The following is a 25,302-nucleotide window of genomic DNA, read 5'->3' on the forward strand; positions in this document are numbered from 1 at the left end:
ACGATAAATTCTAATTTAATTGCAGTGATTTATGTCCACTAAAAATATTTTAAAACAACAGATACAGTAAGTAATATGTATCGGATTTTTATTTTATTTTTTTTAACCTCAGTAGACACAATCTAACGTAAGGAGCAAGAAATAGAGTTAAAACCAAAACCAAAATAAAAAGAGGGAGCATGGGCAAAGTAGTCAAAAAGAGGGTTTGCACTTTGCAGTGTGTGAGGTTTATCAGAGCATCGACTTGCTGAATTGAACATTCTTCAGTTTCAGATTTCTTCTCCAAGAAACAAGAAAGATGACTCAAGATGTGGAGATGGCGGACCAAGCACTTCCTTCCAAATCCCTTTCATCTCCTGACCCTTCTGTCTTGCCCCGTAAGTTCAATCCATCTCTCCTTTATCGATCTAACTTACTGTTTTTATCTTATTTTGACTGGAAATTTCTGGTTTTTGGATTTGATGGATCAGTTTTTAGGGTTTTGGGTCTTTTTTCTATTTTCGGTGTTAGGGTTTTCTTGGGCGGAAATATCTGGGGGTTCAATTTGATAGATCTGAGTGTGGTTTCTCAAGTAAGATCATCCAATGTAGGGTTTATTTAGCTTTTTTGGGTGTTTACTCAGATTTGAAGGAGATAGCATCGTTGATTGAGACTGGGGCATATGCTCGTGAGGTCAGGAGGATTTCGAGAGCTGTGAGGCTGACTATGGTACTGAGGAAGAAGCTAAAGGCTTCTTCACTAGGTGCTTTCCTCAATTATGTTCTAGTGCCTGGATCAGACGTGCATTCCCGGCTATCTTCCTTCCTACCCAAGGTAATCTTTTGATACTTCCAGAGAGTTAAAAATGGCACTGTTTGTAAATGAAAGCATATGATAAGATTATAATGCTAGATTTACCTCGCTTAAATGTGAACGATATGTTTTCTCTATGCGTACTATCTTTAAGCATTATGTACTTTTGGGGGCATAAGCCTTGAAGCTTAAGATATCTTGAGATCATGAATAAGCCACCATTTGGTGTGTAAATAACTAAAGTATCAGTAGACTTATCTCCTCTAAACTCTGAGCTAACCAAGGTAATGCAATTATGTGGGTACTAACAGGTTTGGTCCTTCTGACCATGTTTTGCATTCTCTGATCTTTTTTTTCCAGTCTAGGAGTTCAATGTTGTATAATATCCCAAATTATTGGACTCGTCATAAAAGTGAAAAGAAAAGAAACCCAAATTATTAGGTATTGAATGAAACTGCTTCATTTTAAGAAAAATAATTATTGAGGTATCATATAGCCGACACTAACTAGTTTGGGATTGAGAACTAGAATTAGTAGTAGTTTTTGCTTATCCCCTAAGCAACAAAGTCACTTCAGGACTTGTGGAGCATGGCTTGAAATTTGTCTGGAGGTTGGTGGAACAATTGTATGCACTTAACTTTCACATGGGTTTGGAAACTTTTGATATTTCTACTTCGCAGCAGGTGAAACAGTAAATGAGGTTCTGATGGGAACATTTTGGAGACGGTAGAGTGGTTTATGTGATGTTGGTTACCTATTGATTATTTGCTTTAATTTTTTTCTTTCTTACAGGAAGATGAACATGATATGGAAGTTGATAGTGCACCATCCGGAACTCCGGCACCAGTCAAGTATCCTTTGCCAGAGCTTGAGATCTATTGCTACTTGCTTGTTTTGATATTCTTAATCGATCAGAAGAAATACGATGAGGTGGGATGAAGTTACATGTTCTATTTCATATTGCCTTTTTTCATGTTAAGTTGTTGCTTTCATGGAATTACAAAATATTCCTGGTCTTACTTTCAGGCCAAGGCATGCTCCTCAGCAAGCATTGCTCGTCTAAAAACTGTGAACAGGAGGACTGTTGATGTATTAGCATCTAGGCTTTATTTCTACTACTCTCTGTGTTATGAACTTACTGGTGATCTTGCCGAAATTCGAGGGTGAGTCTCAGTTCTAAATTGTTCAAGCTCTCATGTAACATCTCTGCCATGTCATGTGAACAGGTTTTCCAAATGAGACATTGGGGAAGAGAAAGTACTGAGCTAACTCCCATCTCCCATATACCTACTTTATGCCTCCATTTTGACTTTTTTGATCGTCTCTGATTGAACTTATAATTTACCAACAGTAATCTCCTCGCATTGCACCGTATTGCAACATTACGCCGTGATGAGTTGGGTCAGGTTCGTTAATATTTTGGAGCTTTGGGTGCCTCTTTGTTTTCTAGATATGATGTTTTGTACTGATAGAATGATTATGGGTGCAGGAAACACTTCTTAATCTGCTATTGCGGAATTATCTTCACTACAACTTGTACGATCAAGCAGAGAAATTGAGGTCAAAGGCCCCCCATTTTGAAGCTCATTCGAATCAGCAGGCAATTTTCCACACAATTCCCGTCCTCTTAGAGTTCATCTGTTTTTAAGATCCATGATAGGCTTTCTCTTAGATATCCTTCTCATTATTGATACTTGATCCACCATGGTGTTAGGTTTATAATTTAATGATAACTGCTGTATTTTTGGGAATGCTTATTCTAGATTGATATCAGTGCAAGGATTTATGCCAACTTCTTAACTCTTGAGGTGGCTTGATTTTAGTGGTAGCTTCACTTGATTTGAGTAGTTATTGACTAGTCCACTTGGTCTTTTCATTTTTTATTGTTGTAATTTGCTCAAAGAATTTGGCTAAGATGTTTGTTCTTACTATTTGTTCCTCCTCCACCTTTTGAGGCGGCTTGATTTTAGTGGTAACTCAACCTGATTTTAACAGTTATTGTTTAGTTCACTTACTCTTTTCAATTTTTATTGTTGTAATTTTTTCTAAGAATTTGTCTAAAAAACTTCATCAAAAGAATGTCTAAAATGTTTGTTCTTCCAAATTGATCCTCCTTTGCTAACTTCCCTTCTTTCTCGTATCCTTCAGTTCTGCCGATACCTCTTTTACCTTGGAAAGATCAGAACAATCCAGTTGGAGTACACTGATGCTAAAGAATCTCTTCTTCAAGCTGCTCGCAAAGCTCCTCAGGCTGCTCTTGGTTTCCGAGTTCAATGCAATAAGTGGGCTATTATTGTCCGGTTATTGCTTGGAGAGATTCCAGAAAGGACTGTTTTTATGCAGAAAGGAATGGAGAAAGCACTAAGGCCATACTTTGAGCTGACGAATGTACGTATGACGCTATTAAACTTCTAAAGTTTGTTTTTGTGGGTCATATTATGAGATCTTAAGTATCAAAGTTGACTTTCTTGGATTTCATCTTGGAAAAAGGGTAGCTCAAGATTTCTTTGGGTTATTACATCACATATTTGGAGTGATATCTATTTTGCCTCTCTGCATAGAAGCAAAACCCAGGTGTACGTGAATGTGACTAGATATCTCTAACAACATGTAGCATATTGCAGAGTGTTGTGGAGTATCATTGATGCATTGTTTATAGCACGAGTCAAGTCCAAATTAAAGCATATTTTTTATATGAGATCCCATTTAATTGGCTAATATGATAAAGACGTGTGTGTGATGTGTCGTGAGATCTCTGGTGTGGAGAAGTTGACTGGTCTCTTTTTGTTTGCTTTTTCTTTGAAGAATCTTATGTTTCATGTGTCATAAGGGGGTGGGGGTGACAACAGGTGATTCATAAAGAATCCTGCTTAGGACGACATTCCTCCTCAGTGGGTCCTTTTTCATTGATCCCCTATCAAATCCTGAATTATATGGATGAATATTGTTGGTTTTCAGGCTGTTCGCATAGGAGACCTGGAGTTATTTAGGAATGTTGCTGAGAAGTTCTCCAGCACTTTCGGTTCAGATCGAACCAACAATTTGATTGTGCGACTTCGGCATAATGTCATTAGGACTGGGCTACGCAACATCAGCATCTCATATTCTCGGATCTCACTGACTGATGTTGCTAAAAAGCTGAGGCTGGATTCTCCAAACCCTGTTGCTGATGCTGAGAGTATTGTGTCCAAAGCAATTCGAGATGGTGCAATTGATGCCACGTTGGATCATGCTAACGGATGGATGGTTTCAAAGGAAACTGGAGATATTTACTCCACAAATGAGCCTCAAATTGCTTTCAACTCGAGAATTGCTTTCTGTCTTAACATGCATAATGAGGCTGTCCGTGCTCTTCGATTTCCTCCAAACTCCCACAAGGAGAAAGAAAGTGCTGAGAAGAGGAGAGAGAGACAACAGCAAGAACAAGAGCTTGCTCAACACATAGCTGAAGAGGATGATGATGACTTCTGAAAAGTTTATGATCAGCATCATTATGAGATGCTCAAGGATGATGCCTATTTAAGACTTCCCCGCGATTTGAAATTTCGATGTTAAACTTTTCCCTTGGTTTAAACAAATGTCTCAATTTGCAATTTCTCTTGGCCATTTAGATTCTGATAATAGGTTTCATGTTTAAATGTGTTGCTGTTTTAGTAAAAAAAACATTACTGCCGGATCCTGCCCCTCATTTGTTTTTCTCCAACTAGTTCATGTTTGTATCATTCACTTTTGCGAAAAAATTGCCATCCTTTAATTTCAAGCGTCTGGTATTCGTTGTATTTTTTCCATAGTTTCTTGTCCATCAATTTTTGTTGCTGAACTTTGGTTATCACACTATTTTGGAGGAGTCAAGGTTCTGTTTTTTTTTTTTTTCTTAGAATGTTTTGTCATGCTTTTCATAATATTTTGCCATAATTTCTTCCCTTTGTGTTATTTCTTTTTCGATCAGCTTTGATACACTTTTTCTTGAGCCGAAGGTCTATCGAAAATAACCTCTCTACCTATCAAGATATGGCCTTAGGAAAGGTCTGAGTATACTCCACCGTATTGAGATTCCACTTGTGGGATTACGTTGATATGTCATTGATTTTCAAGTCCGTGAGGGACTAGAAGTTTCGTCTTTACTCTTGACAGAATGAATTTCTTCTTCATGTCTGTCATGGAAGACTAACTAGTTCATTCAAATAGAATAATGGATGTGTAGTATGAAAGTCGACTAATCATTCATTCATTCTATTTCAAAAAGAGCATTAGATTTTGTTGGGAGGTAGCATGTACCTAGAAAAAGGGCGAAAGTTGTATCTTGCAGAATGAGAGTCAAAACTAATCGTCAACGTAAAATTGGATATTAAATTCTTATCTTGTAAATAAAATTTATGTGTTTTTGTAAAATATGTAAAAAAAAGAAAGCTACGAATCACCATTTTTCTAGTTAATCAACTAAAATGATATCTTAGAAAATGAAATCAAATAAGAAAAGTAGGTATTAAACTTCATAGATAATAATAGCATTGTCTTGTTTTTGATTTATACAAAAGATAATGAAGCCATGCGTTTGTCTCATTGCTTGGCCTAAAGGAAAAGCGATTTCTTAATTCTCAATCAACGAATTTCAAACTCAGCTCTTCTCATTGTTTATGGATAAATATTCTCTTATTCTTTGCAGCCAACGCAAGCCATCAACCATTCCAGATAAGTTCAGTTACCGAAATAATTAAATGTCACTCAGAAACTAACAACAAATCAAATAAGTACAAAGTACCTCGATAATAAATAATTTTACAAAATTAACTCTTCAATTTATAGGAGTCCATAACATTTTAACACACAATTAAAGAAGATTTATACTTTCCTTTTCAGGAGGATCATAAAAATTAGTAAATGTAATGTGCTTTTCTTTTTACCTTTTCCATTTAATAATTATATGTAAGTTCAGTTACTACTTTCTCTCTCTCTCTATATATATAAGCTTAGTTTGCTTTTCAGTATCTGACAACTTCAACAATGGCCCTTTTAGTTGTTATATTATCTGTTTTCTATATTGCAATGGTTGTTGTATGGGTTTCTCAGGTTTTCTTTAAAATGGATGATCAAGAGGTTAAGGTTCAACATCAATCACCTCCTTCTGTTTATGACTGCTCAGTTGATCCTTCTGTTTTGCAAGGTATGTTCATCTATATATCTTCCTACTTATATAAAATGCTCATGTTACATCGCTTGTTTACAGGTACGTATGTATTATATTGTTCATGCTCCAGTTAGTTGGTAGGCCTGGCGCACATGCAAGGTGTTGAGTCCCATATCGGTAGTGGGATGGGGACTTGGTCTCTTTAGTCTTAAACAATCCTCACCTGTTTTTACGGTTGAGTTAGGTCCAAGGTCCATTTTCTTATCAGACATAGAGTATAGATAGTTCTATCCTAATCTTTAGCTGAGTTAAATTTAGTAGTCAAAGTTTTGCATTTTTAACTATTTCGGAACAAGAATTAAAAATTCCCCCTTTAGCAAGTATATTATTTTTCATGGCCTTTTTTGTTTGTTTGTGGTGGTTTAGATTTGAAGGAAGTAGCATCATTGATTGAGGATGGAGCATATACAAGTGAAGTGCAGAAGATATACAGGGCAATGAGATTGACTATGAAACTCAGGAGCAAACTAAAGGCTTCAGTACTCTCTGCTTTCCTGAATTATGTTCTTACCTCTGGTTCTGAGGTCCATACGCGGCTATCTTCATACCTGCCTCAGGTAAATTACTAATCAATTGATCTTGCTTTATGATTCAACACATTATTTTGTTTGTCTTGTGCTTTGGAATCTATAAATCATTTCATCAATGTGGTATATATTTTAAATCTGAACATTGTCAACTACATATACCTATGTAGTTGTATCAGGTATTACACATCGATATGCGATATCTGATCTGCGAATTGTTATACTTCTTGCCACAGGATAGGCATGACAGCCAAGTTCATGTGGAAACGCCTGCAACAGAATCCAAACATCTGTTGCCTGAACTCGAGATGTTTTGCTACTTGCTTGTTCTAATATTTCTGATTGATCAGAAGAAATACAACAAGGTGAGGCAAAATGGCTGTCTTTTAGTCTTAACTTTGTAAGGATATCTCTACTTAAACATCCTGGAATTATTGAGCATTCGTTTTACCTTCAGGCTAAGGCTTGTTCCTCAGAAAGCATTTTTCGTCTAAAAAGTAAGAATAGTATAACTGCTGATGTTCTTGCATCAAGACTCTACTTCTACTACTCTTTAAGTTTTGAGCTTGCTGGTGATCTTGCTGAAATCCGAGGGTAAGTTCGTTCAAAAAAAATTTGGCAATTACTTCTGTGTTCTATCTAATAGGAACTTTTCTTTACTAACAGTAACTTGTTTGCTCTATACCGGAGTGCCACAATACACCATAATAAGTTCAGTCAGGTTTGTGATCATGTCTTTGGTGTTTGTTCTATGGTGCAAACTGCTATAGCTTATGGCTGGTTTATGACTTATGCCACAGGAAACACTTCTTAATCTGTTACTACGAAATTACCTTCACTACCACTTGTATGATCAAGCAGAAAAATTTCGTTCAAAGGCCCACCATTTCAAAGCTCTTTCTAACCAACAGGTATGTTTCTAGACCAGATTTTCTAGGGGTGTGTAGTCTTTGTGGATTTGACTTATATACACACTAACAATGTAAGCAACTTTTACACTAACAATACATTTTAACACGTCGTAGCAGGTAATATGCCTTGTCCTCACTATGGTTTCTCTTACTGGCGTTGGCTTTCTTTTCTTTACAGTTTTGCAGATACCTCTTCTACCAGGGAAAGATAAAGACAATTCAGTTGGAGTATACAGATGCCAAAGATTGTCTTCTTCAAGCTGCTCAGAAAGGTCCAACAGTTGCTGTTGGTTTCAAAATACAATGCAATAAGTGGGCTGTTATAGTCCATTTATTGCTTGGAGAGATCCCTGAGAGGACTATTTTTACACAGAAAAGAATGGAAAAAGCATTGAGACCATACTTTGAGCTGACAAATGTGAGTATTGGATGACCAAACTGAAATGCTTAGTTATAAGCTGGAAAAATACTCCAAAAACCAGAAAATCCCTCTTAGCTTAATGTGGCACATTGATAAGCATTAAGGAGTGGGCTATTATTATCTCCTTATATGGTCTTGGATAATCCTTATATCATGAGTTCGTTTTTGGATCTAAGTTATGCCCAAGGCATATTTTTTTGTCAGAGTCAAACTCATCCCATTCTTGGTTTCTCCGGGGCTGGGCTTCCATATTATGTTGTTCACACTCTAGATATCCAGATTGGATGTGGGTCGTGGAGGGAGAGAGGATTTTGTTAGAGTCCTACATTAGCTGGCAGAATGAGTTGTCTCGTAATGTAGTTTTGGGTAGTTCTCACCTCATAAGCGAACTTTTGAGGCTGAGTAAGATGTTGGCAAGTAAAATACTCCACATATTCTGAGCTTATATTTGTCTTTGCAGGCTTTTCGTGTTGGAGATCTAGAGTTATTTAGAACAGTAGCTGAGAAATTTTCCAGCACATTCAGCCAAGACAGAACAAGTAACTTGATTAACAGAGTCAGGCATAATGTCATTAGAACAGGGATCAAGAACATCAGTGTCTCATACACTCGCATTTCACTGGCTGACATTGCCAAGAAACTAAACTTGGATTTTGAAAATACAGTTGGTGATGCTGAGAACATTGTAGCCAAAGCAATTAGAGATGGTGCAATTGATGCCACATTGGACCATGCCAATGGATGGTTGGTATCAAAGGCAACTGGAGATGTTTACTCCACAAATGAGCCTCAAATTGCTTTTGACTCAAGAATTAACTTCTGTCTTAATATGCACAATGAGGCTCTCCGTGCTCTAAGACTTCCACGAGGTTTGATAAATAAAGGTGTAGCAACGTAAACAAAGCTTTTAATAGAATCATTTGGATTAGGGATGCCCTTTGGATTATTTAAGTATAGAATTTTTACGGTATCAATGCAATTTAACTTGATATATAGGTTGTTATTCTATGTTCTAGGTTATCATGAAAATTTGTGCACTGTCAGTGCACAGAATGTATTCTCTAATCATTTTAAATTTCAAGTAATTCTACTACCAATTAACAACATTTCTTTAATTTCTCGAGACATTCATCAAGTCTTTTTTCCACTAGTATAATCTCATTTCTGTTGAGATGAAGAAAAAATGGAAAAATTAGAGAAGAATATGATACTGCTAGAGTGCTCCTAGTATCAAATATTCTATGATGCAGAGCAAAATATTAACTGTTTATGGTGGCTCTATGAGAAAATTTCGTTTACTTGAACAAATGCAACTGTATAGCAAGTACATAAGACTCGAACGAAACCAGTAATTACCTATTCCACACTGTGTTCAGTAAATCTTAAAATCAATGAAATAAAATACACAGAAAGTACTTGTCTGTTTTGGTTACTGTCATGTGGGGTAGCAAATTTGACAAATACCCTTCAAGCTAGTTTGCAAAAATATGCTCTTCATCCTTTGTTCATCAGCTTGGGGGAGAAGTACACTGGAGTGCCTTGCAAAATGACTTCGAGAGCAGTCATTCAACTACCTGAACTTAAACCAAAAGACTTGACGATAGTGCTAACCCTTTCAGCAAAAGTTCTGGATGTTATCTTCTTGCCAGGAACATGAAATGGATTTGACACAGCATCAACATATGCAGCATGAAAGTTCCTGAAAAACTGTGAATAATTTCCACCAAAAAAAGATTAAGGAAGCTGCTATGCTAAAGGCTGATTATCACATACATGATATAGAAGTTGGAAATCAGGAATATAATATGCTTCAACAGTATTTGTTCAACATATAGCCATTGATATCATTCAAACAAAGCATTCCCAGTTTTCGCATAGAGGTACCATTTAACCGAACTGGAGGATTAAATTATCTCATTTGCAGTTGTTCATTCATGATGAGAACAGCGCTTTTGAGTTTTCGTTGGGAGACTGGATGTCCATTCTTTTTGTGCTATAAAATACATTAATGTAGCTTTATGTACTAGGGACTACGTTACTGTTTTTTTTTTTAGCTGTCTATTTGCAGAATATACCGAAATAGGTCAAGACAAAATTTTCTGATATTCATTTTCTGTCATAAGCATCAAAGAAACCAAAAAAAATAAAAAATCCTCCCAGTAACTCTGGTCTTTCCTACATACAATACGAATTATTACGGAACCCAAGTCAGAAAGAAGATGAAGAATAATTCCACTTCTTTCAGATTTTTATCAACCTCAGATGACTAACTTCACTACTTTTAACTCGAAAATGCATTATGCCTCACTAGGAGCAGATAGGCTGGTTTGGAACAGGGAAAGATGAAGTAAATCAACCAATATAAGAGCAACAATATGAGAGAATCAGCACTTACATTTCTCACATCGGCATCTCTAACATCAAGATCTGTTGTTACCAATATAAGTTTCACTTTTGTATTAGTCAAATAACCATACCTGAAAACATATTACCAGATATATTAGACAAGGTTGAATGTCAATGATCTTATATGTTCACAAAGGCTATGTTAAGTGGACTCTGGTACTACGGTTCTTATTCAGTGTATATGCAGTTACTCATTCGTTATGGGCTATAGCCATTTGTAAGAAAGATTTTTGTGAATTTTAAAAGATCAATACGAAACAGACACATCACGCCACACCCATTTTACGCAGATATATCAAGGCAAATCAAGAGTTTACATAACATAGCTCAAAAATCATACCACCAACTCTGAACACCAAAAGAAGAGTTTCTCTATGAAGAGAGATTAAGAGTATTTACTCACACTTTGTAGTTTTCAGTTGGATATAGCAGGCCAAGAAATGTCTCATTCAGAGTGGGGCTAGATTTTTTTGGATTGTTCACTGTAACAAACAACAGATGAGTTGTCAAAAGATAACAAAGCTAACTGAGTGTTGATATCATTATGTGTTAATTAAGCAAAATTCTCAGGAAAATAATAAATGGCTAGAAAACATGCAAGTCCACAAAGTACAATCAAGCGACAAACACTCCATAACACAATCTCGTTGTCCTGGATTTCAGAGTAAATACTCTTTTTTCCTATTAAAGAGCATATTGTTCAAGAAAAAAAGGATGTCTGATAGGACAAGTAGCAGGTAGTGAAACGGTCAATCGATAGTTGTCTGACTGTCAACTTTTCTCTGGTAAACCAAGACTTCAGTCATGAAGCCATAATAGGTCAGGATCACAATTACGTTTAGAATAAACAGCTCCATCTGCAGCAGCTTTCTTTTTGTTTCCACACAATACAACACCAGAATCAAATTTAACAAGAACTGTATGCCTTGACAAGAGACCTAAACAAAGTAAAGTCTCTGCTGCCATTAACTTGATTATAATTTGGAGACTATCTAACAATATTTTCCTGCTGCTATTCATTGTCCTAGTAGTTTGACTTCGTCTTTCTGGTTTAGTAATTGGAGTATCAGACTTGACGTTTAAAAGATGGGACCTTTTTCCCCTTTATCTTCCAGATAAGTGAAATGGATGGGGAGAAGGCCTTCAACTCATATGCTAATTTTCAAAAAAAATTCCCACTGCGATCAAGAAGGAAAGTTTCCTGATTATGTTTACTGGTTCTGCAATTTGATTGCATTCTACCAGATATAATCAAATAAAAAATCAAAATGAACGAAAGACAGCTTCTTTAGCTTCACAAATGCAGATAACTGTCTCATTCTACCCTTTTCTGATCCAGATCTTATTCGAAGTACTTGCTTTACAATCGAAGGAAGAATCTCCTGAATGAATAAACTAACTAGCTAGTATCTCCTGAGTCCTGACTGAATAACACTAACTAGCTATGACTGACTCTAATTATGCCCATTTTCCCTCAAAAAGCCCTAATTATAATGTTGCAGATCTTTCCAAATCTATACAAACCATAATTAGGAATCAAGTGTAAATTTTTTGGTAGTGGCTAAACTAAGTTCTTTTCTTATAGCTAAAATCAAGTACTGCAAAATTTTAGGGCGTCAGGTTTAATGATACTAAAACTTTAAGCAAGATCAGCAAAAATCAGATTATGGGTGTTTGCTTTTTGAGTTTATTGGTCAGAAATGAAAACCTCTTTCGTCGACAACATCAAGGGAGCAATGAACAATGTGATGAAGCTTTAGGGCATCATCTGCTTCAGTAAAACTCTGTATGTAAAGTGGATTGTTCTGTCCCATCACAAACAAATTCGTCAGCTATTTTCTAATTCAACTATTAAAAGAGGAAAGAGAGAAGAGATAGAGACGTTGGATTACCTGGTGACCGACGACGGCAACGCAAACGATCATCTTCTCCGACGGGAAGATCACCGGAAAGGAGAAATTTACAGTGTTCCCAGATGTGCAAATTTGGTAATCCCAAGGGCTCACAGTATTTATTTAATTTAACGAGGACTCGTCAAAAATATTTAATACTTCTGTTACTTGAAAAATCAATTTATTTTTCTTAAAACCTTGATTTTTATTTAAATACTTTAATTATTAATTGGTTGTAACAATATTTTATGCATTTTCAGTGTACAAAATATTTTATTTCTCAATTCCAGATTTTTAATATTCTCATTTATAAGCATCCAAAAAAAATTATAAGTTTTTTGATGTTTTAAATTTTAATCACCCATAAATATAGTACACAAATATTTAATAGAAATTGCATGTGTATTTTAATTGTTGTTCTTACTAAAGATAGTTCATTCAAAGTAATAATAGTGAAAAAGATCACAAAGAGTAAATATGAATAACTCTTTTACTTAATATGTTTTTAAGAGACATGCAAAAAAAATATATATGACAAGTAAAATGAACCATAGAAATTTGCTTTTATTGACCTAATACATTTTTAAAATTTTACTAAAGATGTATTTACTAAATTAACCTTTATCGAAAATATTTTAAAATTCTAAATATGATTATTATTACTTTATGTAATTATTTAATACCAAGGTAAATATAATAAAATAATAATAAAACTCTCTTAATTTGTTATAATGAATAAATAAAATTAAATATTTATTTTTAATATATGGATCAAATAAAATAACACGGATAGAATAATATATTCTTCTTTCTTACAAATTGCAATTGTTATTTGTTTGATTCTTCCTCATAGTTTTCCCATTTTAGTTTTGGAGTCATCTTGCTCAAGTAAGTGGTGTCCCAATAAGTAAATAACTATGTTTTGGAGCAAACCAAAATGCCAAATTCAGTGAAAGAACAAAATTAAACTTGAAAACTTCCCTATTTTTCATGTTTACTAGATTCGTTTTTCACCTACATGTTATTCTTGGAATTATGTTCATTTTATTGTGGTATTTGTTCATATTTAATTTAACAAACTCATTTAAAAATAATAAATATAAAATAGTACTCTCTCTATTGATTTTACTTTTTTATATTTTGACTTGACTCATCATTTAAAAAGCAATAAATAAAATAATAATTTTATTATATCTATCGTACTTATTTTAAATTATATAAATATTGAAAAATGAATAATATTCAAGAATAAAAATAAAATATGTATAATTGAAAAAATTATCTCTTGTTTTTTAAAAAAAATAAAACAAGTAAAATTATGCATCTATTTTTAATATAGTGGACAAGTATAAGAAGAATTGAAAAGGTAATTTTATTAATTATTACAAGTCATCTTATATTTGGAAATTAATTGAAAATAATTAAAGTATTGATAACAAGGATGCATAAATATAAAATGATGAATATTTTTCAAAGTAACACCTATTTTTAATACATTGAACAATAAAAAAAAAAAGTAGACGGAGGGGATAATTATTAATAAATGCAAACATTCCTCTTAAAATTGTTATTGGTTTATCTTATTGAGTAAAAATCTCAAAACATAAAATTGAAACCATTTTTTTCGCTATACTTCTACTTATAATATTGATAAATAAAAAGGTAATGGGTAGGAACATTCATACACTGAATCAAATTTGCAGAACAATTGAAGTAAATAGGAAAAATAAGTAAGTTATTTAATGCAGTCTTATCTAAAATTAATATGGCCTATAACAAATACTATTATATATAACTTGTCTATATTATAAAGGGATAAGGACCTGAAAAATACTTCAACTTTGATCAAATTTGTTGTTGCAATACTAAACTTTCATGAGGACCTATTACCTCCCTAGACTATTTAATACCGTATTTTAAATATATATTTTTGCCCACGTGGACATAAAAAATAATGCAAAACTATAAATAGTAATGTGTCCACGTGGGCACATATATACCTTTAAAATACACCATTAAATAGTTCAGGGGATAAAAAATACGATATTAAAGTTTAGTATTGCAACAACAAATTCAACTAAAATTGGGATATTTTTCAAACCCTTATCCCTATTATAAATCACTAAACTTAAATGTTTTTATTAATTATTAATCAAGACAAAAACTTACAAACATCTAATATAGTATACTCAATCAATTATGATAATAAGTTTTGACTTAATCATAATAAAATATTATGATCTGATATAAATATCAAATGCTAATAAATTTTTTATATCAATTATCGAAACCAAACAAACGCTTTAGTTCCCATTTCATCAAATAATATTCTTAACTTGTTGAGGGATATGAATTTTATAACAAAATTGTTTTGCTTCTTCCAATCTTTTAAGAAAAGAATTATTCTTTTTCTCAACGGGAAAAATATTTTAACTGGAAGAAAAATGTTTAAAAAATAAATATCTAAAAAATTTAATAAACAGAAATAATAAAATACAAATGTCATTTTCAAAAGAAGAAAAGCTGAGGCAAATCGGATAATTTACAATGACCTATACCATCAAAAAGACTTATAAGGCACGTAATGACATTTTTGCCCCTCATCTCACACGGCTTGGCTCGGCTCGGCTCTGTTCACCTCTTTAGCTCATTCTGCAGATGTTGAATGCAAGAATATACAATTTTAAACATATATATATATATATATATAGCTGTATGTATATACATGTTGACGATCAATCGACCGGCGAAGAGATAGCCGTTCATTCCGAATGCAATCGCAATAGCTTCCAGCTTCGCGGGTCCTTTTAATCTGCTAAGTTTCCGATTCCGAAGGTATATTCGTCATCTTATTCATGACATTCTTGAAATTGAAAATGGATAAAAAGATTTAAATTCTTTTTTTCTTGCTTGGAACTTTCTTGTTTTCTTGTTTTTAGTTCTGGGTATGAATCTTTTTAGTTGGGTTTTGTTCTTTTTGAGGTATGCGGGAATCTTTTGATCTCAATGTGTGTTAGAGGAAGGGATGTTAGTTGGCTGAACGGAAAATTTCACGGAATGATCGGGTCATTCTGGTAAATTGAAGATAGGGTTACATGACTAGATTTGGATGGAGGCTGTGTTTGGCTGATGTAGGATTCTGAGAAATGATGAAAATTTTGACCAAAATCTGTATTTGAACCTTTTCCTATATAGGGTGAGGTAAATTCAAACTGAATTTAACTACTTATTTGTTCTGTGCCATTTGATAGAGGCATTCCTGAACCTTTTTTTGTTTGTTTGGTCAATACTAATAAATGGTGTCTCTTCTATGAATTAGTTAAACCTTCACAGTTCTAAGCTACTAGCCCTAGGTGGTTTATTTGGTTAGGGTCATTTCTTTCAATAGGTACATTAGATAATTCGACTGAATCATTGGTTTATAATATAGACAATGTTTCATTTTATATCATGATTGTGCTTCGTCTGAGCTTGAGAATGCAGTGATGCTGTTATTGGAAGTACACTAATCATTTGCAATTGTGTAGTGTATTGCATTGTGGTGAAGTTGCTTTTATGAGTGGGGGTTCCTTTTTCCTTGTTAGAAATGAATGTACTTCATTTAAATTATTTCAAATGATCGAACTGAATATGTTTAACTACATAATTTTGTTGCTTCTGATTTGGAAACAGCCTCTCTATCTCCAAAGAGGTAGAGGTAAGGTCTCCGTACACTCTATCCTCCCCAGACCCCACTTTGTGGGATTTTACTTGGTATGTTGTTGTTGAACTGAATATTTTAATTACATAATTTTGTTGCTTCATATTTCTTAGCACTGATAGATTTATTAGCAGTTTCATCACTGATATCTTGTACTAAATGGTCAGGTTATAAGGTTTTGTTTTGGTCAGGTTATAAGGTTGTCTTTCTTTTTCGATAAACCAATTTAAGTGAGTAGTCCAGTCCACTCTCATTTGCAAACTTGACATTTGTTTGAATTTTGGGATGTACACTTAGGCTTTTGAATGAATTTTTTATAGTCTTCTTGTTTGTCATTGTTAGATGGAAGCTGGCCAACATCATGATGCTTCCCGTAATGCTGAACCTACTGCAAATGCAAACGATAATAGCAATTTGATAGAAGGCAAGTCTTTAGCAAATGGGGCTAGCTTGGATCCAAAAGTTAGATCAGAATGCAAGCCGGGAGAGATTCTCCGGAACTTAGAGAATGTATCCTATATATATAGACAAGATGTTGTGAAAAGCAAAACTGATGGTAAGATTGGTCTTGTGACCGAGGTTGCTGGTGACTCAGATTCAGATAGCAGCTTAACTGATGATGAAGATGAGGATGAGGATGATGGAGAAGAAGATGATGATGATGATGACGATGACGATAACGATGATGGTGGTGGTGGTGGTCCTGATGATGATGATGATGATGGTGGTGGTGATTCCAACACGGAAGACGATAGGGATAACAATGAAAAGGCTGAGGAAGCTGATGATGGGAACAAAGACCGTAGTAACTGTAAGAGTGATCCGCTTATCGCAGACCATGTTAGAGTCCTCTGGATGGATGAGTCTGAGTCTACAGAGAGTATTAATAATGTCATTGTTGTCGATAGAGGATTTCTGCATGGTGATTATGTCGCTGCAGCTTCTGATCCAACAGGTCAAGTAGGACTGGTGGTTGATATCAATATATCTGTAGATTTATTAGCGCACGATGGATCTATTTTTAAAAATGTCTCATCTAGAGAGTTGAAACGTGTTCGGGGTTTTACAGTTGGTGATTATGTTGTCCTTGGCCCTTGGTTGGGTAGAATTGATGATGTGTTTGATAATGTCACTGTGATGTTTGATGATGGTTCTGTATGTAAAGTTATGAAGGCTGACCCTTTACGTCTTAAACCAGTTGGTAGGAATTGCCTTGAAGATGGACATTTTCCTTTCTATCCTGGTCAGCGTGTAAAAGCTAGCTCATCATCAGTTTTCAAGAATTCCAGATGGTTATCTGGCTCGTGGAAAGCAAATAGGTTAGAAGGTACAGTAACTAAAGTTACTGTTGGTTCTGTCTTCATCTACTGGATTGCATCTGCTGGATATGGGCCCGATTCATCCACTGCTCCAGCTGAAGAACAAAATCCAAAGAACTTGAAACTGATGTCTTGCTTTTCTCATGCAATCTGGCAACTAGGTGACTGGTGTCTTCTTCCTTCATCATCTTTTGCCTTAGACAAGCAATTGTCAAAATTACAACTTAGTGACTCCACCAAAACTGTATCAGAATCTTCTCAATCTTTAACAGATGGTGATTCAGAAGTTGTCAATTTGGAGGAATCAACAGGAAATAGTGAGTGTATGGAAATTGATGTGGAATCTTCTGTGGATGGAAATTGTGAAACTTTAGAGCATGATTCCCTTGCAGAGTCCAGTACATGTGCTAATTCATTGTCACTTTCCAAGGAATCAGGCCAAGAGTCATGGCCCCTTCATCGTAAAAAGATCCGCAAAGTTGTGGTTAGGAGAGATAAAAAGGCACGTAAGAAAGAGGAAAATTTTGAAAGAGCTCTTCTAATTGTGAATACTAGGACATCTGTTGATGTTGCTTGGCAGGATGGAAAAATAGAAGGAGGCTTGGAATCCACATCCTTGATCCCTATTGAAAGCCCCGGAGATCATGAATTTGTTGCTGAACAATATGTTGTAGAGAAAGCTGCTGATGATGCTGACGATTCTAATGATGTTAGGCGTGTTGGAGTTGTGAAAAGTGTTAATGCAAAGGAGCGTACAGCTTCTGTGAGGTGGTTAAAGCTAGTTACCAGGGCAGAGGACCCCAAGGAGTTTGACAAAGAGGAAGTGGTCAGCGTATATGAGCTGGAGGGGCATCCTGACTATGACTATTGTTACGGTGACGTTGTTGTTCGTTTGTTACCTGTTTCTCTACCAGCAAAAGTGGGTTCTGTTGTGACATCTACAGAAGAATCAGAACATCTGTTGGTTCCAACTGAAGCCAAAGAAGACGAGCAAAAGCATTCGAAATGCAATGAAGCAGAAGCCGCTCCAAGTGATGACACTTGTTCCCAATTTTCAGATCTCTCCTGGGTTGGGAATATCACTGGACTAAGAAATGGAGATATCGAAGTCACGTGGGCTGATGGGATGATATCCCTGGTACTTACCAAGTTTTTTCTTAGTTTTTTCTTCCTTTCTCCAATTTCTAATTGCATGTTTAGAATGCCCCTAGATTCTAATAGTTCACTCCATGGCTAATGTGAAGACTTTCACCATTTATCTTTGCTCTTCTATCAGCCTTAATAACTTGTACGTCCGTTTTTTTTCTGTGATTGACTTTTTATCTGGGTATTTACTATTGAAACTGAAAAACTGATAGGTCAATTCATACTCTATCTGCACTGTTAGACTGGGAAAGGAACAAAAGAAGGGACTTGCATTTTCTATACTGGTGTCTATCTTTGATCATTATTCGTGAGATCTGTTTTTCTTATTTGTATGGATGCACGACTCATTAGAACATCAAGAGAAATTTCCTTTTCTTAAGGTGGCGGTGCATTCTTATGACAGTTGCCACAAATTTAAATTCATATTGTGAGGCTCCCTTTCTGATTTTCTCAGGTTGGGCCTCAAGCAATTTATGTTGTTGATCGTGATGATGATGAGTCTATCGCGGCTGGAAGTGAAGTTGGTGATGATGTAGCTAGCTGGGAAACAGTTGAAGATCATGAAAGGGAGACCCTGGGGAACGTAGAAGAGGTTGGTGATTGCTAGAATACTGTCATTAGTTATCTGATATTATCTGTTATGTTTAATTTAAACATAAATTTCAACCAGTACCATGTGTTTTCTGTTTGTTTTCATTTCATTATCTTAGAACTTCAAAAATTTCGCGCCCTTGATAGTGCAAGAAATTGTTTTTTTTTTCAAATTAAGTAGAGATTTCATAGTATGGCTGGTTTTGCATTTTGGTGCAAATAATCTGTTTCAGCCAACAACATTCCCACTATAGTATCAAGTGAGGTCTGGGGAGGGTAGGGTGTACGCAAACCTTACCCCTACCTTTGTGGGGTAGAAAGGTTGTTTCCAATAGACCCTCGGCACAAGAAAATCAGGTTTCTAAACAGGTTGGAAAGAAATGCAAGAGACAAAAGCTATGATGAAAATATTGAAGAAAGAGAAGTACTGACACTAAAATAGTAAAGATAGCCAAAGTAAAAGAAACAACAATAGTAATAGAATTGAAGCATAGGATAATGCAAGTATAATAATAATAATACTGGTAACTTGGTAAGGGAATAGATAGGGGCTTCGGTATCCAGACTACTAACCATCAACCCTAATCGTCAATCTCCGTGTTCTCCTATCGAAGATTATGTTCTCTGTGAGTTGCAGATTTGTCTTGTCTTGTCTAATCACCTCTCCCCAATTCTTCCTTGGTCTACCTCTACCTCTCCTCAAACCTATCACCGTCAACCTCTCACACTTCCTCACTAGAGCATTTGTGCTCCTCCTATTTCAATATTCAACTACTTCTCAAAAAGGGGATTGCAAGTAACCCTCCAAAAGGTATGCACATCATCAGCAATCTCTTGTGATGGCCCATTTAGACAATGCTTTGTCACTTATCGCAAGAAAAAGAGTAACCCTTCAAAGAGTGGAGCTTTTGTAGACACAGATGCCTTCTTTCTCTTTCCTCCTTATTTATATTCTTTTATCTTTTTGTTGATAAACATAACTTCTTTAGATTTAATGTCTGCTGAATAGCTTACAACTTCACACATTATTAATATAAATAATGTATCAGATGTGAAGAAAGTTACCTTATTATACATTGAAGGAAGGTTAGGAGATTAACTAAAATAGTACCTATTTCAATTGCTTTGTTAGAATAAGTGGTTAGTTTCTGTTTGTGTTAGTATGATGTAATGAACAGCATGATCTCCCTCAGGAACTTGGAACAACAAATGCTACTGACATCAGTATTGAAGATGAAGATGGTGCCATGGCCACTGAAGATTCAGGAAGGAATGGGGCTCTGTCTATTCCCCTGGCTGCACTAGGATTTGTGACCAGGCTGGCCTCTGGAATATTTTCTAGAGGCCGCAAACAGACTGATTCTTCGAGTTTAGATTCCAGAAGTGAAGATGAAGAAAGGGAGGGAGCATTTGCCAAAATATTTACCGGCGATGAATCATGGTCCCAAAGGTCCGGAGACCTTGATAATTCTCCAAGGCTACCTGCTGCCGGAAATGGAGAAGATCATGACACTATGGAAGTGACAGACGTCATTGAAGCTAACTTGATGTCAGAAATAGGAAATTCCTCAGATCAACATGATGACCAAACATATAGTTTTAAACGTTTTGATATCACAACAGATCCTTATGATCATCATTTTCTTGGTACAAGTGGCCAGGTTAGTCTTGCCTCCAAGTTCTTCCTGATAAATTGTTCCACTTCTTGACTAATGTATTAGAAAAATGTATTCTATATTCTGGTTCTCGACAGTACTTCTTTCCCCTACTTAGAATTTCTAAATGAATCCTTGATCCATCACTCTTTTCCATTTACAAGGTGGTTCATGACTTGTGTTACACTACTTTTTCTCCATTTCTCGATTATGTTTTATTAGACATGCACCTTTTACTATTTGGTTCTGGGGGTGGGGTTTGAGAGGGCAGTGTGGTGTTGCATGATGTCAAGTTACTTCATATCATGGTTTCTAAAGGTGAGCTAGTTATGAGTAACTGGTGAGCGTCCTTTACTTTGAGTCCCTGACAAGGACTAGTTCAATCCCATTTCAAAGGGGTCATCTACTGAAACTTGTTGATCATTATGTGCAGAATAATGCTGGGAGGAAGTGGCTTAAGAAAGTTCAACAAGATTGGAACATCCTTCAGAATAACCTGCCAGGTATTTATCAGATTTTTTTTCTTCATAAGTAGGTATATTATCATAGGATTTAATCTCTCCATATTTTATAATGTTATTATTCTCTTCATAAGTAGGTATATCATCATAGGATTTATCTGTCCATATTTTATAATTGTTATTTTCACATTCAAGTGACACCATCAACTTTAACTGCACCTCAATCTCAAACTAGTTGGGGTCGGCTATCAAATCATCAGCTTTAACCTTCAGACTTCTTTTATCAGATGGAATATATGTACGTGTTTATGAAGATCACATGGATCTTCTAAGGGCTGTGATTGTTGGAGCATATGGGACTCCTTACCAAGATGGCTTATTCTTCTTTGATTTCCACCTTCCACCTGAGTATCCTGATGTTCCGCCAGTAAGCTTACTCAATGTTTCTTTCGTTGTATCCTTCTCCTCTTGTCTAGAGGGTTACTGTTTGCCTGTAATCTCCTTTTGGCTCATAACTTCATTTTAAAGTTAATTTTTCAAATGTTTATGTTGTATTGCAGTCGGCATATTATCATTCTGGTGGTTGGCGGATAAATCCAAACTTGTATGAGGAAGGGAAGGTTTGTCTCAGCCTTTTAAATACTTGGACGGGCAGAGGGAATGAGGTCTGGGATCCTTCATCCTCGAGTATACTTCAAGTCCTAGTTTCACTTCAAGGGCTAGTCTTGAATTCCAGGCCATATTTCAATGAAGCTGGTTATGACAAGCAAGTTGGGACAGCTGAAGGAGAAAAAAATTCACTATCATACAACGAAAATATCTTCTTATTGAACTGCAAGACAATGATGTATCTGATGAGGAAGCCTCCTAAGGTAATTGATATCTTTATTTTCTTTATTTTCCATCTCTTACAACATATCTGTCACCATCCTTGATAATATTACATTTTGGATTTCATCTTTGTTTTCAAGGTGTTTGAATCCAATTATATGGGGTTATCCTTTTCTCTTTCTTTCTCCCCATACAAGAACTGTAATCCATGACTCTTCAGGCTTGGCATATCTTCTCATTTTATTATATTTCCGATGGACCAACTTTACTTGCCATCCATTCGTTCATGAGCTCAGTTGAAGTTAGTGTTTCTTGGATCAACTTGTTTTGCTTTCTACTTGGCATTTCTATGTTATCTAATCCGTTGTGAAGAATTGCTGTATAGTGTATCACTGACTTAGGTGGAAAAATGAAAATGTGGACCTCTAACTCAAAATTTTCTTTGTAATTGCCTTTTCTTTACTTTCTCAATTTTAGCTGATTACTTCCATAATGCCAATTGACTTAATTGATATATCATGATGTCATATGTGGTCTCTTGGCCTTGTTTAAACATGTGTAGTTACGTTTACTGGATAAAACTACAACAGTGCTGATAGTAGTTGGTTAGACTAGTAATATTAAATCCATCAAATAATGGTATAGGCTTCTGATCCGCCAGTTTCCTTCTTAATACTTATGAAGCAGGCAATTGATGTCTTTACTGTCAGCAACTCAACACAACAAATTTCTAGATTGGACATAATAATAAGATACCAAATATGTAAAGACAAATAAGAAAGAAGGGTGCCTTTTGAGCCATATCAAATTGATGTAGCATTAGGTCTTCCTCTCCTGTGTATCCCCTCCTCAAGATGTCAGCCTCAATGGACAACTTTCTTTCCATATCCCTTCATCATGTTTAGCCTACATTCACCACCTCACTAAACCCACCAAGCACAAACGTGCATGATCCTCTAACCATAGACTCTCATTTATGGACTACCACCAAACTCTAAATAGTTAAAGTATAAATAAAATATTTTAGATAATGTCTAATCCATTTTTGTAACATTTGTGGGATCACCCTGGGTATGTTGTTGTTACATCTCTTTTGTTTCTTCTTTGTGTTTATCCATTGGCTCACTGCTCATTTCACCTTTTTAGTGAGAGAATCATATCTATATCTGCACAGAGGAAAAATAGGTCATGGAACCCACTTTTTCTTAATTGAATACTAGGTATAAAGGATGGGGAGCATTTGTTGTTTATTGCTCCTCTTGTTTGTTTTTGTAAACTTGTTTGGTATTCATCACCTTTGGCACTATGCTTTACTGGTAAAGCAATTCTTGTTAACTTGTTCCAAAATATTGGATTGAAATAGGATTTTAAAGAGCTTATCAGAGAACACTTTAGGATGCGTGGTTATTACATCCTCAAGGCCTGTGACGCTTACATGAAAGGATTCCTTATTGGCTCGCTCATAAAAGATGCTTCCGTAAGCAATAACAGCAGCGCTAATTCAAATTCAGTTGGTTTCAAGCTAATGCTGGCTAAGATTGTACCAAAACTTTTCTTGGCTCTGAAAGAAATAGGAGTGGAGTGTGAAGAGTTCCAGCATCTCCACCAATTGTAGCAGAGATTTTGAAGCATTTGGTGTATATCATTGTTCAATCCAGCCAAGGTCAGCCTTTTAAACATTTCCGAATGTCAAAAGGCATTTGATGATTTCTTGTTTGGTGTATTTTTGTTTGGGATATGATTTGTTAGTTACCATGGCTGATAGCTGGGCAATGTCATTTTTTTTGCATAGGACGGAATGCAGGGATTACTGCTATACTGTAACATTTCCTTAACTAACACAGGTGATTAGGAATGAGTAGGTTGTGTTTGGACTTGGCTACTTGTTTGTCCTTGCCTTTTTGACTTTCATGTTGTTGTAGTCCCCTCCAAATTTTGGGGAGGCAGTTTACTAGTAAAACTTTTGTGTGTTTTTCCTGAATGATTGGTGGAGGCGTTAGTTTAACTCAAATTCTCTGTTTGGAGAATTCTGTAAAAACATTTTGATTCTTAGAAAATGATATTCTTTTACGAGCAAATTGTACTTGTCAGTTGTTCATTAAATCTTCAATTCTGATTTCGGGTGGTAGACTGCTATGCTGGTTTTGCAAGGCATGAAGAATTGGATGGCTAGCAAGGATTTTCTTATGCTCGTGAATTTCCATTCATCTTTGAAGAATATAGTTCAGGCCACTGAACTCTGTACGTCAAATTTCAAGCTTATTGCCATTTATTGCGGTTGATGGGGGAAAAGAGATGGAAATAACATGAATCATACTTAGCACAAAGGTGGTTTGTGTTATTCTTTGCTTTTGGTATTAGAGGTATTTGTATCTCGTTGGGTTTGGGATGCCTTGTAATTCTTGAAACTGTTACTTTGCGTGATACTGAATAAAATCAGTCCAGATTATTCCTTCTTTAGGCTTTGTCTCTCCCCATCTTCAACTTAACAAATGCTTAATCTTTTAAATTCCATTTCTATGATTCGGTTGTAAAACAAAAGCTTATTTATAATATGCAAAGGAATGACAATGCATTTCGTTGTTGTTTGCCAGCAACAGAGCTAGCTGGCTGATGTTAGTTACTGTGGAATTCTGATTTTGTTGTGGGTACAATACATAAACCTATCAGCTTCCAATGTTCTTAAATGCATGACAGGGTATAGGATGGTTCACATTTACCGTAGGCCAAAATGAAACATTCTTGATGCCAAGTTTTACAACACTGACTTATTTCCGTGCTTCTGAAATTTGTAACACAACTGCTTGACCAAGCTAGCTTCACATATGAATCCAGAGTTCATAACAAACCATGAAGGAGACGATCTAAGAAAAGTTCTGTTCCTCCCTCTCTAATATACGTCAAAAAGTTATAATGACTGCTTCAAATAAAGAGTGCAGTAACGGCAACCACAAGTTCAAAGTTGAATCGGGCCACTACAAGTTCAAATGGAGGGGCTGAGTTTAGAAGTTCAAGTTCTTTTACACAAACCACTATAGTAATTCACAAACTTCATCAAAACTTATAAACCCTTGGGTCTAAAGTTCCCTTCACCTCCTTTCTTGCCCAAAGTATAGATCACTGCACTCAACTGCAACAAGAACTCGTCGTGCTACTAGCTTATCATCATTCCCACTCAGCAGTGGCTACCCCAATAAGAAAAATTATCCAACACCAGGAAGGGATCTTCAAGTGTTGCCACATACAAGTTGAACAAAATGAGTACACTAGACAATTTTTGTCAAAGCTTGATATCTTAGCCATTGAGAGGAGTAACAGTAATATTGGCCGTATTACCTATAGATCATGGGTTCAGCAGCCACAAATTATTGCATTAGGATAGGTTTTCTACATCACACACCCTGGGAGTGAGTGGCTCTTCCCCAGACCCTGCTAATGCAGGATGCTTTGTGCATAACACAA

At 35.6% G+C, this 25,302-nt stretch overlaps 4 protein-coding genes across 7 annotated transcripts; 3 read left to right on the top strand and 1 right to left on the bottom strand.

Moving 5' to 3' along the window:
• Nucleotides 1-161: 161 nt before the first annotated feature.
• Nucleotides 162-4,571, top strand: LOC125866181 (probable 26S proteasome non-ATPase regulatory subunit 3). The gene is made up of 8 exons (XM_049546491.1): nt 162-377; nt 623-813; nt 1,585-1,722; nt 1,819-1,955; nt 2,144-2,198; nt 2,282-2,392; nt 2,941-3,180; nt 3,751-4,571. Exons 1-8 carry the CDS (start codon nt 299-301, stop codon nt 4,261-4,263), a joined length of 1,464 nt encoding a protein of 487 aa, XP_049402448.1. The 5' UTR covers nt 162-298; the 3' UTR covers nt 4,264-4,571.
• Nucleotides 4,572-5,790: 1,219 nt separating this feature from the next.
• On the top strand, nt 5,791-8,841 carry LOC125878448 (probable 26S proteasome non-ATPase regulatory subunit 3). Its single transcript, XM_049559706.1, has 8 exons — nt 5,791-5,956; nt 6,347-6,537; nt 6,744-6,872; nt 6,965-7,101; nt 7,174-7,228; nt 7,308-7,418; nt 7,597-7,836; nt 8,300-8,841. Exons 1-8 carry the CDS (start codon nt 5,797-5,799, stop codon nt 8,735-8,737), a joined length of 1,461 nt encoding a protein of 486 aa, XP_049415663.1. The 5' UTR covers nt 5,791-5,796; the 3' UTR covers nt 8,738-8,841.
• Nucleotides 8,842-9,084: 243 nt separating this feature from the next.
• Nucleotides 9,085-12,304, bottom strand: LOC125853325 (uncharacterized). Its single transcript, XM_049532996.1, has 5 exons — nt 12,138-12,304; nt 11,954-12,050; nt 10,649-10,727; nt 10,235-10,316; nt 9,085-9,546 (listed from the first exon to the last, which is right to left on the bottom strand). The coding sequence occupies exons 1-5, from the start codon at nt 12,168-12,170 to the stop codon at nt 9,406-9,408; spliced, it is 432 nt and encodes a 143-aa protein (XP_049388953.1). The 5' UTR covers nt 12,171-12,304; the 3' UTR covers nt 9,085-9,405.
• Nucleotides 12,305-14,754: 2,450 nt separating this feature from the next.
• On the top strand, nt 14,755-24,296 carry LOC125863886 (probable ubiquitin-conjugating enzyme E2 23). Of its 4 annotated transcripts, none has more exons than XM_049543863.1 (9): nt 14,755-14,972; nt 16,180-18,294; nt 18,757-18,894; nt 20,087-20,554; nt 20,982-21,051; nt 21,297-21,436; nt 21,570-21,881; nt 23,204-23,503; nt 23,970-24,296. In XM_049543863.1, exons 2-8 carry the CDS (start codon nt 16,180-16,182, stop codon nt 23,453-23,455), a joined length of 3,495 nt encoding a protein of 1,164 aa, XP_049399820.1. In that variant the 5' UTR covers nt 14,755-14,972; the 3' UTR covers nt 23,456-23,503; nt 23,970-24,296. The 4 variants fall into 4 exon arrangements, with proteins under 4 accessions (XP_049399820.1, XP_049399828.1, XP_049399824.1 ...); XM_049543871.1 differs by having other exon boundaries at nt 23,992-24,296; XM_049543867.1 differs by lacking the exon at nt 23,970-24,296 and adding an exon at nt 23,633-23,899.
• Nucleotides 24,297-25,302: the final 1,006 nt, after the last annotated feature.

Source organism: Solanum stenotomum, chromosome 1, assembly GCF_019186545.1.
Source record: "Solanum stenotomum isolate F172 chromosome 1, ASM1918654v1, whole genome shotgun sequence".
Classification (NCBI taxonomy): Eukaryota; Viridiplantae; Streptophyta; class Magnoliopsida; order Solanales; family Solanaceae; genus Solanum; species Solanum stenotomum.

Excerpts from the sequence above, each read along its gene's own strand:
- LOC125866181 (XM_049546491.1), top strand. The coding sequence starts at position 299 with ATGACTCAAGATGTGGAGATGGCGGACCAAGCACTTCCTTCCAAATCC. Across the intron at positions 1,956-2,143 it reads GATCTTGCCGAAATTCGAGG|TAATCTCCTCGCATTGCACC; the intron begins GTGAGTCTCAGT and ends ATTTACCAACAG. Across the intron at positions 3,181-3,750 it reads CATACTTTGAGCTGACGAAT|GCTGTTCGCATAGGAGACCT; the intron begins GTACGTATGACG and ends GTTGGTTTTCAG.
- LOC125878448 (XM_049559706.1), top strand. The coding sequence starts at position 5,797 with ATGGCCCTTTTAGTTGTTATATTATCTGTTTTCTATATTGCAATGGTT. Across the intron at positions 7,102-7,173 it reads GATCTTGCTGAAATCCGAGG|TAACTTGTTTGCTCTATACC; the intron begins GTAAGTTCGTTC and ends CTTTACTAACAG. Across the intron at positions 7,419-7,596 it reads AAGCTCTTTCTAACCAACAG|TTTTGCAGATACCTCTTCTA; the intron begins GTATGTTTCTAG and ends TTTTCTTTACAG.
- LOC125853325 (XM_049532996.1), bottom strand. The coding sequence starts at position 12,170 with ATGATCGTTTGCGTTGCCGTCGTCGGTCACCAG. Across the intron at positions 12,051-12,137 it reads TTGCCGTCGTCGGTCACCAG|AACAATCCACTTTACATACA; the intron begins GTAATCCAACGT and ends GTGATGGGACAG. Across the intron at positions 9,547-10,234 it reads GAGATGCCGATGTGAGAAAT|TTTTTCAGGAACTTTCATGC; the intron begins GTAAGTGCTGAT and ends AATTATTCACAG.
- LOC125863886 (XM_049543863.1), top strand. The coding sequence starts at position 16,180 with ATGGAAGCTGGCCAACATCATGATGCTTCCCGTAATGCTGAACCTACT. Across the intron at positions 20,555-20,981 it reads TTCTTGGTACAAGTGGCCAG|AATAATGCTGGGAGGAAGTG; the intron begins GTTAGTCTTGCC and ends CATTATGTGCAG. Across the intron at positions 21,052-21,296 it reads CCTTCAGAATAACCTGCCAG|ATGGAATATATGTACGTGTT; the intron begins GTATTTATCAGA and ends TTCTTTTATCAG.